This window comes from Pan troglodytes, chromosome 5 (genome assembly GCF_028858775.2).
Source record: "Pan troglodytes isolate AG18354 chromosome 5, NHGRI_mPanTro3-v2.0_pri, whole genome shotgun sequence".
In the NCBI taxonomy this organism is placed as follows: Eukaryota; Metazoa; Chordata; class Mammalia; order Primates; family Hominidae; genus Pan; species Pan troglodytes.
In genome coordinates this window covers 143096276-143113240 of record NC_072403.2, presented here as the reverse complement: position 1 = coordinate 143113240, position 16965 = coordinate 143096276, and the positions used below count along the sequence as shown (strand labels likewise).

Sequence of the window (16965 nt, the reverse complement as noted above, 5' to 3'; positions counted from 1 at the left end):
TTCCAGTCTGGTTTAATGTTCAGGCTTTACAGAAAGAAAAAGCAGAAACTCTACCCTAGTATTCTAACTAACATTTACAATATTACACCTTTCAGCAAGTAGTAGGTAGAAACAGAGCTGCTAGAGCTACACATTTTAAATCTACTACTGACACCTCCTTTTACCTATCCTAAAACTTTAAGAAGCGCTAGATGCTCCTTGGTGGCATCAAGTAGCTAGGAAAGCAGTCACAGAGGGAAGACAACACGATTCCTAATAACACAAGTCACGTCACAAAAGCCACCAAGCGAAAATGCTGGTTGCCTCCTGGTCCTAATGTGTCATTCCAGGAGGTGCTGGCATCAAACAGACCAGAGGAAGAAACATGGCTCTGGTTCACAAACATTTGGTTCATTTATACTGACTAAGGCCATGTTAACCAGAGAGAGAACAACAGGTCACTGGCACCCAAGAAGTTCTCAAGGTTGCAGGCTCAATACAACAAGCACAGCGCTAGAACACTGCAATGCCTTTATTTACAACACAGTCTGTTCCCACGTAAGCTCATTGTTTGTCTACTTAGCCAACCTCAATTCTTTCTTCTCAAGTCCTCCTCCTTCTCATTTACTGCAGGAGAGACCATATGCTGTTTGGCCACATAACTGTTTGTTATACTTGCATGTGGCTTTTCTCAGTATAATGAAACAAAGAAGGGGCTCAAAAAATGAGGCATCCAAGAAAGATTCCTATATGCTCAGTCTCAGCTGAGCACTCAACTCCCTTTCATCAAACTCCAGCTGTGTTCTTGGCTTGGAACAGTCTTGTGGTCACTCGAATGTAAACAAGCTACAGCCTCCTCCTCCTTCCTATCATCTGTTTTCCTAATGTTTTGCTCTTTGTTACATGTTCTGAACTTAGCAACTTAACCATTTATTTCCATACATCAAAAATAAAACAAAATCTCCCACATACACTTACAACTTAATCTATTATGTTTCCTTCTTTCAATGCAATAGCTTTTTCCTTCTAATCAATACTTTCTAACATTAAGTAATTAATGCCAGTAAGCCACTGGTATAAAAAATTCTCAGTATAAAAAATTCTCAGTATAAAAAATTCACTGGTATAAAAAACGTCAACAATGAAGCAGGAGAGTGGGGCTGTTTGGTAGAAAATCATCAGAAATAAGTTCACAGAAAAATCCTAACTTTAACTTGCCACATAACACTGGCCTATGTATTGCAACATATTTATATCATGGTAGAATGTGTTGTGCTTTTATAGCTTAGAGGTCAAAAGTATGGAACCACTCACCTCAGCTGATTATGTTATCAAAAGATAGAACTTCAGACATAACTGTACCTCAGATACCATTCAAATGAGAGCTAAATACTGTCCCTAGACAGTGTACAAGAGACTGTACACTCTCAAAACATTTTAAATGCATCCACAGACATCACTAATTGTAGCCTTGTAACTTTAAATAAGAAAGACCTAAAGCATTTTCCCAGATCCTCCTGCCCCATGTACCTGGTACTTTCTACTTTTCTCACTTTCTTATGAACTAATCAATTTCCTGGACTCTTTTCCCATCAACATTCTTCCTTCTCACTTTTCTCCCCCTCATTCTAACCCCCAACATCATTCTCAATAGGATACCTTACTTAACCTAACTCAGCCTCTTACTCTGCCTAACTACCCAGGAGTATTCCCTGCATACTACTTAGAAAAGATGCCCCTGCCTAACAGAGGAAGGACTCCAACAACTGAATGTTACAAGAACTGGGTGAAGAAATGGGAAAGACATAGTGGCATTGCGATTTACATTGACACCCCTATAACTTAGGAAATGGAACAAGGAAGAAAGGTGCTCAATGATACAAGCCTTTCACCTTATTTGGTTTGGAACTGTTCCCTGGACATCGTAACAGATATAAGGGAGTCTGATAGGAAAAAAACAATAGCTAAATATGGAACAGTCATTAAACATATGACCCAAGAATCATGTGTAGCCCTTAAACCAATTTTAAAATGAATGTTTCTCTCCAGATAGAGCAAGAAATGTAAACAAAGACTTTGTAAGCATGACACACATGGCTATGTAAAATAATTTTTATATAACATTCAACCGGAACCTTGCCCACATTTCAAACTTAAACATTTAATTGTGAAATTTCCCCTTGTTTACTTTAAAATACAGATCGTCCCTGACTTAGGATGATTCAACATATGATATTTCAACTTTACGATGTGTGAAAGCAACGTGCATTCAGTAGAACCCATACTTCGAGTACTAACACAACCATTGTTTTTTCACTTTCAGTGCAATATTCAATAGCTTACATGAGATATGCAACACTTTACTATAAAATGGGTTTTGTGTTAGATGATTTTGCCCAACTGTAGGCTAATGTAAGTGTTCTGAGCACATTTAGGTAGGCTAGGCTAGGCTATCAGGTTTGATAAGGTAAATGTATTAAATGCATTTTTAACTTATAACGTGTTCAATTTATGATGGGCTTATCAGAATGTAACCCTATCATAAACTGAGGAACATCTGTATAGAATTACAGGGATTACATAAATTTTCTTTCTTTTTTTTTTTTTTTTTTTTTTTTTTTTTTGAGATGGAGTCTCACTCTGTCTCCCAGGCTGGAGTGCAGTGGCGCGATCTCGGCTCACTGCAACCTCCGTCTCCCGGGTTCTCGCCATTCCCCTGCCTCAGCCTCCCAAGCAACTGGGACTACAGGTGCCCGCCACCATACCCGGCTAATTTTTTGCATTTTTTTTTTTTTAGTAGAGATGGGGTTTCACCGTATTAGCCAGGATGGTCTCAATCTCCTGACCTCGTGATCCGCCCACCTCAGCCTCCCAAAGTGCTGGGATTACAGGCGTGAGCCACCGCGCCCATCTGGATTACATAAATTTCCTAATGCACTCAGAGTCAGCCTGTATCTATAAACATTAGATTTGCTTTTTAAAAGTACAGTTAAAATAGGCATCAAACCAGTCAGTAATTTCCACCCAGCCTTTTCTTTTAGAGATTTCAAAAATTAAGAAAGAATATTTACCAAATTTTGAGAAGCACTTCAAGACTAATAAAAAAAGCAGTGAGTGTGGCAGGAAAAGAAAAAATTGACAAAAGACAAGGATTTGGTATCTTAAGATAATAGAATGCAAAAAATTATATACACTGGCATATTCCCCTTTTGCTATACCCACTGGGTGCTACCATTGCTCACACAGACCCCAGAAAGCTAAACAAGCCAAACGACACCATCTTTTCCATGTCCATCGCATACCCACTTTGTACATCTTAGGTACCTGCCAATAAGGATATATGTGTGATGGAAAAGTTACCATCTGTTGAGAAGTATGTTTGATTTGATTTCCCTATCCATTCAGCTTATTCCCAAGTGACCACTCCCTGGTAAATTAAATTCTAGAGATATTTGGCCTGAAAGTCCAAGAGCACAAAGTTTACCATTTTCTGATTGTCAGGGTAGGTCAGGGAAGGTGAAGAGCAAGGTGGGATCCAAGGGGACCAAGTCGTGAAACATGGAATGGGTAAGATTAGGGAGAGGCTGTTGCCAAAGGTGCAGGATCACTACAGGGAGTCACAAGGAACATTCTCCCAGGTAATGAATGGCCAATGAAAATCCCACAGTAGTGCTGGAGACCAAACCGGAAATTACTGTGAAAGAAATGTTCTGCTCTAAATAAAGTTACACAACAAATTATTATAATTAGATCCAGCTGTGGGGAAGGCAATCACCAAGGAAGGAAGAGAGGTAGTTTCATACTCTGGTCTTCAGCTTAGGGACAGTATAAAGATACAGTTGCACTGAAAGGCCTTAAAGATGGATCTCCAAAATGGTGTCACAAACCTGGCCAACAGTTAAATATACTGCCATCAGTAGGGTTTAGAAATAGAACACCTCCTGTAGGAACAAAACTGGAATTCCTGTAGCCAAGGGTGGCTAGTCCCTAAGATGATATGAGTAAGTTCTGTTAGGTCCTCAACTACAGATAAAGTGAGGATTGGCCCTGGCAAAGAGGCCAACAACCTTTTTGTCTTTTAATTTACTAGAGTAACCAATTGAAAGAGAACTGAACTGGTTTAGTATTTTGAAGAACCAGTATTATTCTATTTTTAAGGTATCTTTCCTTGAGAGAGTAAGATTCTGATGGTCAAAATAAACCAGCTCATATGTAGAAATGGAAGTATAATTCTGATATAAACTAGTTATGGTTTTGGATTGCAACCTTAATTCCTTCTTATATCTGAGTCCCTCAAGAAGAATACAGCTTTACCTTCTTTCACTATGCAGTTAATTATTTTAATAAGAGTTGGTTGGCCAATCTTTCCAGTGACAGAAAATCTTCTTGCCATCCAAATAATTCCGGCTGGTTTGCTTTTATGTGACCATTTGAGTGGGTCAGTAATTAGTTGTCACTTACTAAACAAGGTAAATAGTTCTGCATCAACACCATTTTGGAATAAAATCTTAGGTTTTCTTGACCATATATTCTATTTTGTCTTTACCCATAATCAATCCACTGTGGGACTTGCCAGTTGCCTATATTTTCATGATGTTCCACTTTGTCCTTGACTAAGAAAATGAAAATTACCAGCTGACAGAAGTTTCAAAATGTCTAAAAATGACTCGCTGAGAAAAACATTTTTCCCATAACTAATGGTAATCTTTGAGATAGAATTTTTATATTTAATATAATTAAGGCAAACACATGCAATTTTAATTAACTTGAATACTCTGATACTGCATCTTTTAATATAAGTTCTAAAACTCTGTTTCTTCAATTACACTTAAATCAGAAGTTTATCGGGCTGGGCGTGGTGGCTCACGCTTGTAATCCCAGCACTTTCGGAGGCCGAGGCGGGTGGATCACGAGGTCAGGAGATCCAGACCATCCTGGCTAACATGGTGAAATCCCATCTCTACTAAAAATACAAAAAATTAGCCGGGCATGGTGGTGGGCACCTGTAGTCCCAGCTATTCAGGAGGCTGAGGCAGGAGAATGGCGTGAACCCAGGAGGCAGAACTTGTAATGAGCCGAGATCGCACCACTGCACTCCAGCCTGGGAGTCAGAGCGAGACTCCATCTCAAACAAACAAAAAAAAAATCAGAAGCTTATCTGTAGATGCAACTGCTGGAAAATAAATATGTCCACAGAATCCATATGTTTAACAAAAAAAAAAAATCACTTAAGCTGGAATTATCAAATCAGCATTTCCTAAGCCATGTTCTACCAAATACTAGGGCTACAAAACAGTCAGTGGAAAAAGGACTTGCTGGTCTGGTTGGGAAACAATGCTGAGTAGACTATACGACTGTTCAAAATATTTTCTGCCCCTCCTGTGGTGTCCCTTCCTGGAAGCAAATTATATATCCTGCTCTGTTACACTCAGAAGGAACCATGTGACTTGCTTTGGCCAATAAAATATGATCAGAAATGATGTGTGTCACTTCTTAGCAAAAGCTTTAAGAATCAGCATGTTCACCAACTCTCTCTCCTTTTGCCAGAAGAGCAGAAAAGTCCTAGATGGAGGCTGCCCAGCCACGGTCCTGAGTAAAGACAATGTGGAGCAGAGCCAGAGGATCCATTAACATGGGGGAAAAAAAAAAAAGAATCTCTGTTGTTGTAAGCTCTTGAGATTCACAATAAGCATTTGCATTTCAGAGAACCTAAGAAGTTCTGACATAAAGAATTTGATTAACTTTACTTAACCCATCATTGCTAACATTCATTGGATCACAGATCCCTGCCTCACATAAAACCCTGACAGATATTCAGAAAGAAAAATCTCAGAAAATGCTATTGAAGATACTTGCTTCAAATCTCCATTCCACTTTGAAGATTTAATATTAGGTTCACCAGTCATTTCTTCCAGGGTTTTCAAAGTTGTCAAAATCTCTAACAGAATCAAGATCAACCAGGAATCATTTGTAATCCTGACTTTAGTCAATTTCTAGAATTTCCCATAAAATAATTTAGCATTCTGTTTACTGTTTCTCAATTTTTAAAGACATATAAAGTACTGAAAGATTCCAAATGAATGTTAAGCAGGTTTACCTTTGTAAACATCATTTCCAATTGTTAAACAATTGTAAACTTGTTTTTTTTCAATATACAGAAATAGACAATACAACAGCATAAAGTTGAAAAATACATTAGAAACATAAGTGAAGGCACTTGTTATAAATAGTGCTCTTTAACACACAGTAGATGACAGTGTTGACTAATGTAATCTAGAGTATCTCAGAAGAAATTACATTCTACCTCATGAGAATTCACTGAATTTTTAGTGTTAAAAAGCCATTAAAACAAAGAGATTTGCTGTTTAATGTACTTGGAAATATGAAAAGTGACTCAAAAACAACTAAAAACTGTGAGTAATTAAGCCATCTGACACCGGGAGATTCAAAAATAGTTTACAGAAACAATCTGCTTTATCTTGCACCAAAGATATTTTTAAAGTTTTGTCTGGAATAATCAAGGTTCACTGAATAACCAGGGCATCTACAAATGCCCTCTTTGTGGGATGAAGGAAGGAAGTGGCAGGGTAGTCTCCGGGCTTCTCTGTGCCTCTCCTTTGTTAGAATGAAGGAATATTCTTTAAAATGTAGAGCCCTTGCCTGTTCTGTCTCCCAGGTCAGGAGGGCCTCTACCACCAGCACTTCCACATAATTTGGTATTGACAGGATTTCTCTACCTCTCAGTTTCACTAAAGATGTAGTATGTGGCTGGGTGCAGTTGCTCACATCTGTAATCCCAACACTATGGGAGGCCAAGGTGTGAGGATCGTTTAAGGCCAGGAGTTCAAGACCAGCCTGGGCAACATAGCAACACCCCGTTTCTAAAAAAAAAAAAAAAAAAAAATTTTAATTAGCCAGGCATGGTGTGCACACCTGTGGTCCCAGCTACTCAGGAGGCTGAGGCAGGAGGATCATTTGAGCCCAGGATTTGGAGGCTGCGATCAGCTATGATCATGCCATGAACTCTAGGTCTGGGCAACCAAGTGAGATCCTAGTTCTTTCAAAAAAAAAAAAAAATGTGTAGAGTATTTTTCCCATTGTCCTTGTTGCTCCATCTGGCTTCTAGGAGGACAAGTGAAAAGATTCAGATCTAAATTGCCCCTATCTTCCTATCAGTACTTGAAGACCTTTCTTCTTTCTGTCATTCTCCTTCCACACAGAAAAGAAGGCCAATATGAGGTTAAAAAATATATAACTGTGTGAAGCCAAATTAAGCAATTTGGTCAAAGTGTTTATCTTATAGACATTTCAGGATAGCACAGGAGTCAAGAGTCCTTCTTTTACGATAAGTCAACAGAGATCGAGAGAGGTTATGTGATTTTGTCCAGGACTAAACAACAGGGCTAAAACAGGAAAGCTCATGCTCCTTTAAATTTACTACAGGGATTCCTTTAAGAAGGAATAGTCTTAATGCTCCTGAGTTTTAACATGGTTTATAAAAGCTCACTGTCATGCAGACCCCCAAAAGTGAGTGGCAGTCAAACTATACCAGGCCCAGTTAACAAAATCCTGAAAACATATGCAGAGATAGATAGATAGATAGATAGACAGACAGACAGACAGACAGACAGACAGACAGATGGATAGACAGACAGACAGACAGACAGCTAGCTAGGTAGCTAGATAGATAGAAGTAAATAATGGTAGTGAGTGAAGAAAGATGACATCAGGGCTCACAGTTAGGGAGGGATGCAGAGTAAGGCTGAATTCAACCAACCTAGTATAGAAACTTTTCATTACAATTCTAGTTCTGTATATTCAATCACCAAACAATTCAGGAACTGGAATTTCCTCTTAATGGTAGCATCAGAACAAAATTTTCATCCATATGCTCTCCTTTTCCATTCCTACCAATGACTGTCCTATATCCTCTTCTCCACTCCCCTCAACATCATTATCATCATCAGGTCCAATGATCACCCTTCAGCCCTTACTTTTTGCATCTTGAATTCTGCCCTCAAAACAAACCAGTCTAAGTGAAAGTCGCTAATAATTTTCAAAGATCATTTTTTTCATTCTAAAGTACTCTCATCTTCTGACTCTGTAAAACACTGCTGCAAAGAGGTGTCATGTTCATAAAACATGTCTTTGTCAGTTTAAGAGCTACAGTAGTAATGTGAAAGAGTCATAAATCAGGGAAGATACCTAAGAAGCCCAGAAAATAATTTGTGATTAAAAACAACTAATCTATACATTAGGCGATCACATTTATTTTTTGAGGATGCTATCACATTTATTTTTTGAGATCTGCATTAAGATGTTTGTTTGATTTGAAACTTGTCTTCTTCTGCCATCAAGTGTTAGCACATATTTCTAACCAACCAAGATTTGCAACATTGAAATCACTGAAACCCAAGTTCATTCAGTAAGAAAAATAAGTCCAAAAAGATACCGTACAAAAAGCATGAGGCTGAACAAGTTAGCAGACTAGCTATGTCAACTAAATTCTGAAAAAACTACAAATAACCTGAACTTTAGTTACTATTTCAGAGACAGTAATTTAATATGATTTTCTGAGGTTTCATTTGATGAAAAAAATTACAAAATACAATGATAATGATTCCTTTTGATGTTTTATTATGCAAAATCCCCACTAGAATTTCATGAAACTAAGAATATGCAAAGCTGACACTTTGACTAAATGTCTCCTGGTGTTAGAAAGATACATAATTGCCAAGAAAAGCCTTATGTTTCACAGAATCTGTCCTTAGTCTCAACTCAGCTCTCTAACTTGGGAACCAGAATACCATGCTGTCACAGAAGAAGTTTCACATCAGGACATTTGAGAGAGAGTTTCTGTATTTTCAAAATTTTGAACACAATATATTGAATGTTTAGTTCCCCACTGGGCTTTTGGTTACTACTACTACATGCAATTACCTGCCAACAAGTGCCTACCAGAGGACAGGACCCCGGAAGCCCAGGGACTTCTGCACCAAATACTGAACACCACTGGGAAACCCTCACACTAGATCTGTATGACCTCCCAGGGGGTGAACGCTCATCCCCTGCACCAGCCATCTGTCCACATCTTTAATGTCAATGAGATGTTTTACCTTCATAAACAGACTGATGATAGCTCTGACTTTGAATCTAATTTTTTAAGTTGACATGGGTAACAGCTTTTCAGGTTACTTTTTAAATGACAATGACTAGATGATTAAAAAAAATCTCAATTGGTTTATCACTACAGAATATCGCATTATACCTCCTATAGACAATAATGAATGGACCGGCTATCTTACTATCTCAGAATTTTCCTATAATATTTCCTGTAATAATCCAGAGCATTCCTCTACACAGCACACCCCTTTTTACCAACAATCATCATGTCTACCCTGACAACAGTAGCACCAGTACTTTAGGTGCTTTTAGTGCATCAGTATCATACATAAAATCATTTCCAGACTACCCTCTAGCAGGTCAAATTGAAATATAAGGAGGACACCATCTGGCATCAGTCTTTAAAACAGAGCATCTCAACAGGAGATATCATTTAGCTCTTTTCCAGACAGTCTCACTATACACCACCCCTCCATACCAGAAACTGAAGGACCACTCCCATGACAATGGAAAATCTTCAGGTTTTCTGAATCCGGTGGCTGCCCCTCACTCCTGCATTGTCGTGAGGCACCTAACTTTGCTCATCACCACTTCTTATTACACTCCACTCACCAAGGTCCCACCATTCCTCAGAACCCCAGCAAACCAAAATGGGAATCCTCAGCATGTCAAGGGGGATATACTATATTCTGAGTGACATTAAGGTCAGTTCTATTCACTGATCTACCGGAAAAATCATGGGCTAAGAGAGTAACTGTGGGAAGCCACTTTTTACCTCTAAAATGCGATGAAACACATTAAGGTGCTGGCAAGGCAAACCCAAGGAAACCATTTTATACAATTTTAATTATAGTATACATTTTATAGGATAGATTTTATATACTAAAGAGTATAGTATTTTATTTACTTTGTATGCTGTTATAGAATCCTTATATCTACTTCAGTAGCTGCTTATATCATTTATATGATTTACCATAATTGACTTACACATTTCCCTATTGTTGTGGGAGTTATTTCTATTATTTCCCTATTATTGATAATACTTCAGTAAACATCTTTATGCATAAAGAACTTCTCTTTTTAAATTATTTCTTTAGAATAATATCAGCAGCTAGGACATCTTAAAGAAAATGAGATTTTTAACATTTTTTTTAATGTCAGTTGCATAATTCATAGCTCAAAGGGCCATATCAATTTTATATGACCTCTGATAGTCTTTCTACCACAAGTTTATCCTAACAAATGTTCTTCTCATACACCACGGTTGGGAGTATAAATTGCCACTATTGCTTGACAAGGCAATCTGAGGTATTTCTGAAAGTTTATAATGTCTAATACCCTCTGCTCTTAGAATTCCACTTCAAAGAATTGGTTCTTTGAAATACTGGCATATCCACCCAAAGAAAAGTGAACAAGGAAGTTCATAACAGCATTGTTTGTGGTACCAAAGAAACAGAAATCAACCTAATTATTCATCAACAGAAGAATGTTTAAATTATGATAAATCAAAATAATATTGAGAGTTTTATTTCTGTTTTAAAGAAACTATATGCATGTATGTATGTCCATATATATTTGCAGCACATAGGAAAAGGTCTGGAAGGATCTACTGGCAGTGGTTACCTAGAGAGACATTCTGTTGGGAGGAAGTGGGTTGCAGGATGGTAATGAGGGAGAAACTGTACCTTTCACTCTATAGGTCTGTAAGTATTTGAATTGTTTACAGTAAGCATATATTCAGCTAATAATTTTATAATTAAAGTAACTTTTTAAATAAAAAATAACATACGTGAAATGAGTCCAATCTCCTAACATGCAAGTGGATAAAAAAAAAACTATTATTTCGCCACTCCCTTCCTTTATTTCACTATCAATCTAAATAACATGGAAAGCCAGCAATACATTCCACGATCATCTTTATTTAATGGTCACTTGCTTGTGACATTAGCTCAATGGATGGATTCAGAACAAAAATCTAGAAGAAAATTAGTGCCGAGAGAAGAAAATAGATAGCTGGAAATGTAAAAACATTAAGACTGAGACTAAGGAACCATATATTTTCAAATAATCTACATACCAAACCACGAATTATAATAAAGTAAATAAATGAAATCATCTTGTATGTATGCCACCTTTTCATACTGGTTTTAACCTTTACAGTAGATTTGCTGCATAAGAAACTGTTGGATATTTATTTAAGCCTGCAGGTCTTAAGTATATTCCTCTGCGGATCATCTGTATCAGAACCATATATGGCATTTACTGAACATCAAAAGCTTAGGTCCTAGGTCCATCTCTAAATCTAAGGGTAGAGGGTGGAAATCTGAAGCTTCAACAAGTACGCCGGCTGACTTGCGAATCCCCATATCTAAGATCTACTTCCTTAAACTTTCAGGAACACTGACCACTATAATAGTGATAGGAATAGACTCATTCCATAAATTAAAATAAAAAATTCTTATTTGGCTTACTGAAAATGATAATATCATAATTTGTTTTCTTTATTTTATTTTATTTTATTATTATTATACTTTAAGTTTTAGGGTACATGTGCACAGTGTGCAGGTTAGTTACATATGTATACATGTGCCATGCTGGTGTGCTGCACCCATTAACTCGTCATTTAGCATTAGGTATATCTCCTAAAGCTATCCCTCCCCCCTCCCCCTATCCCACAACAGTCCCCAGCGTGTGATGTTCCCCTTCCTGTGTCCATGTGTTCTCATTGTTCAATTCCCACCTAGGAGTGAGAACCTGCGGTGTTTGGTTTTTTGTCCTTGTGATAGTTTACTGAGAATGATGATTTCCAATTTCATCCATGTCCCTACAAAGGACATGAACTTATCATTTTTTATGGCTGCCTAGTATTCCATGGTGTATATGTGCCACATTTTCTTAATCCAGTCTATCATTGTTGGACATTTGGGTTGGTTCCAAGTCTTTGCTATTGTGAATAGTGCCGCAATAAACTTATGTGTGCATGTGTCTTTATAGCAGCATGATTTATAGTCCTTTGGGTATATACCCAGTAATGGGATGGCTGGGTCAAATGGTATTTCTAGTTCTAGATCCCTGAGGAATGGCCACACTGACTTCCACAATGGTTGAACTAGTTTACAGTCCCACCAACAGTGTAAAAGTGTTCCTATTTCTCCACATCCTCTCCAGCACCTGTTGTTTCCTGACTTTTTAATGATTGCCATTCTAACTGGTGTGAGATGTATCTCATTGTGGTTTTGATTTGCATTTCTCTGATGGCCAGTGATGGTGACCATTTTTTCATGTGTTTTTTGGCTGCATAAATGTCTTCTTTTGAGAAGTGCCTGTTCATGTCCTTCACCCACTTTTTGATGGGGTTGTTTGTTGATAACGCTGCATATCTACAACTATCTGATCTTTGACAAACCTGACAAAAACAAGCAATGGGGAAACGATTCCCTATTTAATAAATGGTGCTGGGAAAACTGGCTAGCCATATGTAGAAAGCTGAAACTGGATCCCTTCCTTACACCTTATACAAAAATTAATTCAAGATGGATTAAAGACTTAAACATTAGACCTAAAACCATAAAAACCCTAGAAGAAAACCTAGGCATTACCATTCAGGACATAGGCATGGGCAAGGACTTCATGTCTAAAACACCAAAAGCAATGGCAACAAAAGCCAAAATTGACAAATGGGATCTAATTAAACTAAAGAGCTTCTGCACAGCAAAAGAAACTACCATCAGAGTGAACAGGCAACCTACAAAATAGGAGAAAATTTTCGCAACCTACTCATCTGACAAAGGGCTAATATGCAGAATCTACAAGGAACTCAAACAAATTTACAAGAAAAAAACAATCATAATTTGTTTTCTAAATATTAAGCATTCTAATCTAAATAAAATGCAATCTGATTTAGATTTTATGTACCATTCAAGCAGTGACTGTTTCTATTTTGATCACCACTCTGTGCCCAGCACCCAGTGTCTGGCACATAGTAGGCACTCAATACATATTTACTTAATTAATATGATTTGGAACAGGGAGCTCCTTACACGTAGAAATGACTCTGCGTGAACTGGAGCTGGCCAGTGGGAGGGAAGAATGTGAGACAGAATGAGATGGGATGGGTTTCTCAGGTGCAGAGACAGTGCTCTGTAACTGATAAGACTGTGATCTCAGTTACATCACAACCATTCCAAGTCTCATATTACTTTTCCATAGGGTAAGATTGATTCTGTGAAATTAACTGCCAATAAATCATTTAAATGCAGTTTGAAATGTTGACATATATAGTTTAAGCATTTTTTTAAATAAATGTCCTTGGGTGCTCTCATTTCAAAGTTAATATTATAAAGACAAAGAAACATTTTGAAACGGAGATATTACCTTCACCACTGATTGTCATTCTGTGATTAAGTTTGAAACCACTTGGAAGAGGACAATCCATTTGAAAGCAAAACAAGAAAGATAACCAGTAAAGAATCAAACTGTCAGTCTACAAGTTTTGTAAACTGTTGTCATCCCAGATTTCAAAATCTATCATTTACACCAATTATTTTTACCTAACATACCTAATATGATACTGGAATGATACCTAATATGGATACTACTAAATTTGTGGCAATGTAATCCAAAAAACCATGCAAGATATCTTTCTGAGATTTTCAGCAATAGTTTGTAGAAAACTCTTAACTATAGGATGGTGAGTCACCCAAACCCATGATTTAAAGGACCCAAAAGACTTTTCTGAGGACAGAGACATTAAATACAAAATGTGACAAATTTAGAAAAAAAAAATTCTACTTACTACTACACATGGCCTTCATTTCTAGAGCTGCAAATCAGTCTTAACTGCAACAAAGGGTCATGGAGAGCAGGGAGCGGATATTAATCTGCATGCCCATCTCCAAAACTCTGGTATATGAGAGCAGGCCATCAGATGTCTGAATTTGCATGAGGAACCCCCTAGGCTGAAATAGGAAACAAAATGAAGGGGTGGCCTTAGGATTTTAGGAGAAATGCTCATGAACCTAGACGGAAGTCAAAAGTTGCTCCGACTTCTGCGGGAAAAAGGGGTGGCCTATAAAGGCAGTAAGTCACCCTGAGACGGGAAGTCAAAAGACTTGTCACTTGGATTGTGCCACTGGGTTGACCATCCTTAGGGAGAAGTACTTTAAAGTACCTCCAGGAAAGGGGGTCCCTCAGTTACCCTCATGCCCAGTCCCCGGTATACCTGGTTCCAAGGCCTTAATTGAGGCAACTGCTGAAAGATGGTCTTTTGGAAACCTTGAAGAGCGACAGGAAGAGGGGTAAAAAAAGCTTACCCAGTTGCGGTGAGCAGCACCAGCGTAACAGGCCAGCAGAGGAAGCTTTGAGAGCAACAGGATGCAAATAACCACAAGCAAGAATAGCAGCAAAAGTGAACTCTGGCACCACCTCGAGGCTCTTCAGGGGATGAAGCAGGTGAGGCAACAGTGGTAGAAATAAATGATGGCCAGACTATGCAAGAACAGCCATCGTGGAAAAGGCAGGCAAAGCTGAAATAGCCTCCATGGAAGGCCAGGAGCATCCTCAGCACCTCTGGGAATTGGAACCAACCTGACTTGGAAACCCAGAAGCAAGAGTAGTGTCAGAGACCACAGCAATGTCACTCGTGCTCCAGACCATGCTTATGGCTGGTGTGGACTGGTAAAACAGGCTTGCAATAAGAACATGCACTCACATTCTTACGGAGCCACAGTGATTTTGACAACTTCATGAAGGTCAAATGAGGCTTAAAACTTCTGCTCTCTCCTACCAGGATGCCTTTTTCTTGAAATGTCCTATTTGCAGTCTCTGAAGAAAATAAAGAGAAACAAAGAAATGCTACTACAGTATTTTCAGTTCTTTTTAATTGTAAAAAAAAAACCAGTTCAAACAATCACTAATTATTTTACAGTGAAGATTACTTTATACACCTGCTTCAGATATTTTCTTTAAAAGACAGAAAAAATCTACAATGTGTATGATAACAAATGCTATATGACAGTTAAATGTCCAGTGATTTCACACCTGTGGTAAAGCACACAAAAGCAATAATTTGAAAGGGATATCTAATAAACAGAATAACTGCTGGGCTGACATGATGCTGATTTTCACTGAACATCCCAGTGGTTTCCCTGAGTATAAAAAAGGACTAGCTTAGCTGAAACCCTTCATATCTCAAACTTCTGCTTCCAAGATGAAGTAGCAGAAACCTTCCCTGAGCAATGAGAAACGAACAAGGTAAGCCCTTTGATTATTCCAGCTTACATCTTTGAATGCCCAAGGTGTTGTGTAAGGAGATGAAACAGATAGAGTCCAGCCCTTTCCTGGATTGAGGCAAAGGAGCTGAAAGGGACAGAATACTTGAGAAGTAAGACTTGTACCAAGAAAATTCCAGAGCTCTTCAAAGGGTTCCCCTAGAATATTCTGCTGAGTCCTGATCAGTGCATGTGTGCAAGGAAACTACCAGAGGCTGGGGAAAAACACATTCAAAAGGATTAGAGGGAAGAGTGTCTAGTACTCTAACAAGAAAAGGTGAGCCCTTTATATCCTTGAGTGTCCAAGGCCTTCTATAAGTAGGAGAAACCCAGATGGAGCCCAGGAATACTGTTCCATTAGCCAGACTGGATAACCCCAAGATTCATGAGACATTAGGTAAAAAGAACAGTCTTGCCTCAGTAGTGGGGAATAATTAACTCTGGACTGGTACTCTTTTAGTACCACCTAGGAAATCTTAGAAGCAAGGCCCAAAACAAACAAAAAAACAAACAAAAAACTATTTCCAAGTAACTTAATTGTGTACCAGAACAATGCCCAAGGATATTTATAGAAATACAAAACTATTCAGCACCCAACAAGGTAAACTTCACAATGCCTGGCATCTAATCAAAAACTACCAGGTGTGCAAACTAACTGGTCAATATGGCCCTCATTTTTGAAAAGATAAATCAATTAATCAAAAGTTACTCAGAACTGACATAGAGGTTAGAATTAGTAGATAGGACATCAAAATAGTTATTGTAACTGTATGTCCTATGTTCAAAAAGTCAAGTAGATGTTGGGAGAAAAGCTGAGTGTTAGGAGAGAAGCTGAGGCAGGGCTTGCATGTCTGACATAATGTAAAAGAGTCTTGGAACATGTCCGGGGTCCAGGGTCTAAAACCCCTCGTGGCCTTTGGAATATGTCCAGACTTGCTGGCTCCTTGCTTCTAGCACTCCCATTATCTCAAGTAGTCATATGTTTCAAAGAAAATGCTAAACCATCACAGCTGTAACTCATTCGCTTGATACACCGCTTCCTTTCAACCTCCACATCCTCACCACCTGTTTCTTTGTCTGATCACCAATAAATAGCGTGGGCTCCCACAGCTCGGGGCCTTCACAGCCTCCATACTAGCGTTGGTCCCCTGGTCCTACTTTCTCTCTTAACTTGTCTTTTCTCATTCCTTTGACTCCACCGGACTTCGTAGCCCCCACGGCCTGGTGTTGAGTCTGATCACCCCAACAAGTAGAGACATGGAAACTATTAAATCCAAATCCAAATCAAATTTATATACAGATGGAAACTGCAATGTCTGAGAAAAATTAACTGGATAGAAATAACAGGTGAGACACAGCAGAGCAAAATATTGGTAAATTTGAAAACAATGCAATAGAAGCCAAAATAAAACACACTAAGAAAAAGAAAACATAAAGAAAAAAGAACAGAGAATAGAATATCAGTAAGCTGTGGGGCAACTTCAAGTTGTCTAATATGTCTGTAACTGAAGTTCCTGAACAAGGGGGAAAGAGATGGAGTTAGAGAAAATATATGAAGAAATAATGGTGTTGCAGAATAAGAACTGCCGCAACT

General features: G+C 38.3%; 1 protein-coding gene across 8 annotated transcripts in view; it reads right to left on the bottom strand.

The window, feature by feature from the left end:
• Positions 1–16965, bottom strand: part of AKAP7 (A-kinase anchoring protein 7) — a 148987-nt gene that overhangs the window by 69149 nt on the left and 62873 nt on the right. For 4 of the 8 annotated variants that reach the window (XM_518739.8, XM_009452007.5, XM_054686319.2 and 1 more), the window contains exon 6: positions 14813–14925. In XM_518739.8, coding sequence (XP_518739.4) covers positions 14813–14925 — 113 coding nt within the window. Of the gene's footprint in view, positions 1–13897; positions 14061–14414; positions 14693–14812; positions 14926–16965 lie in introns of all 8 variants that reach the window. The other 4 variants (XR_010158197.1, XR_010158198.1, XR_010158199.1 and 1 more) reach the window with 2 other exon arrangements.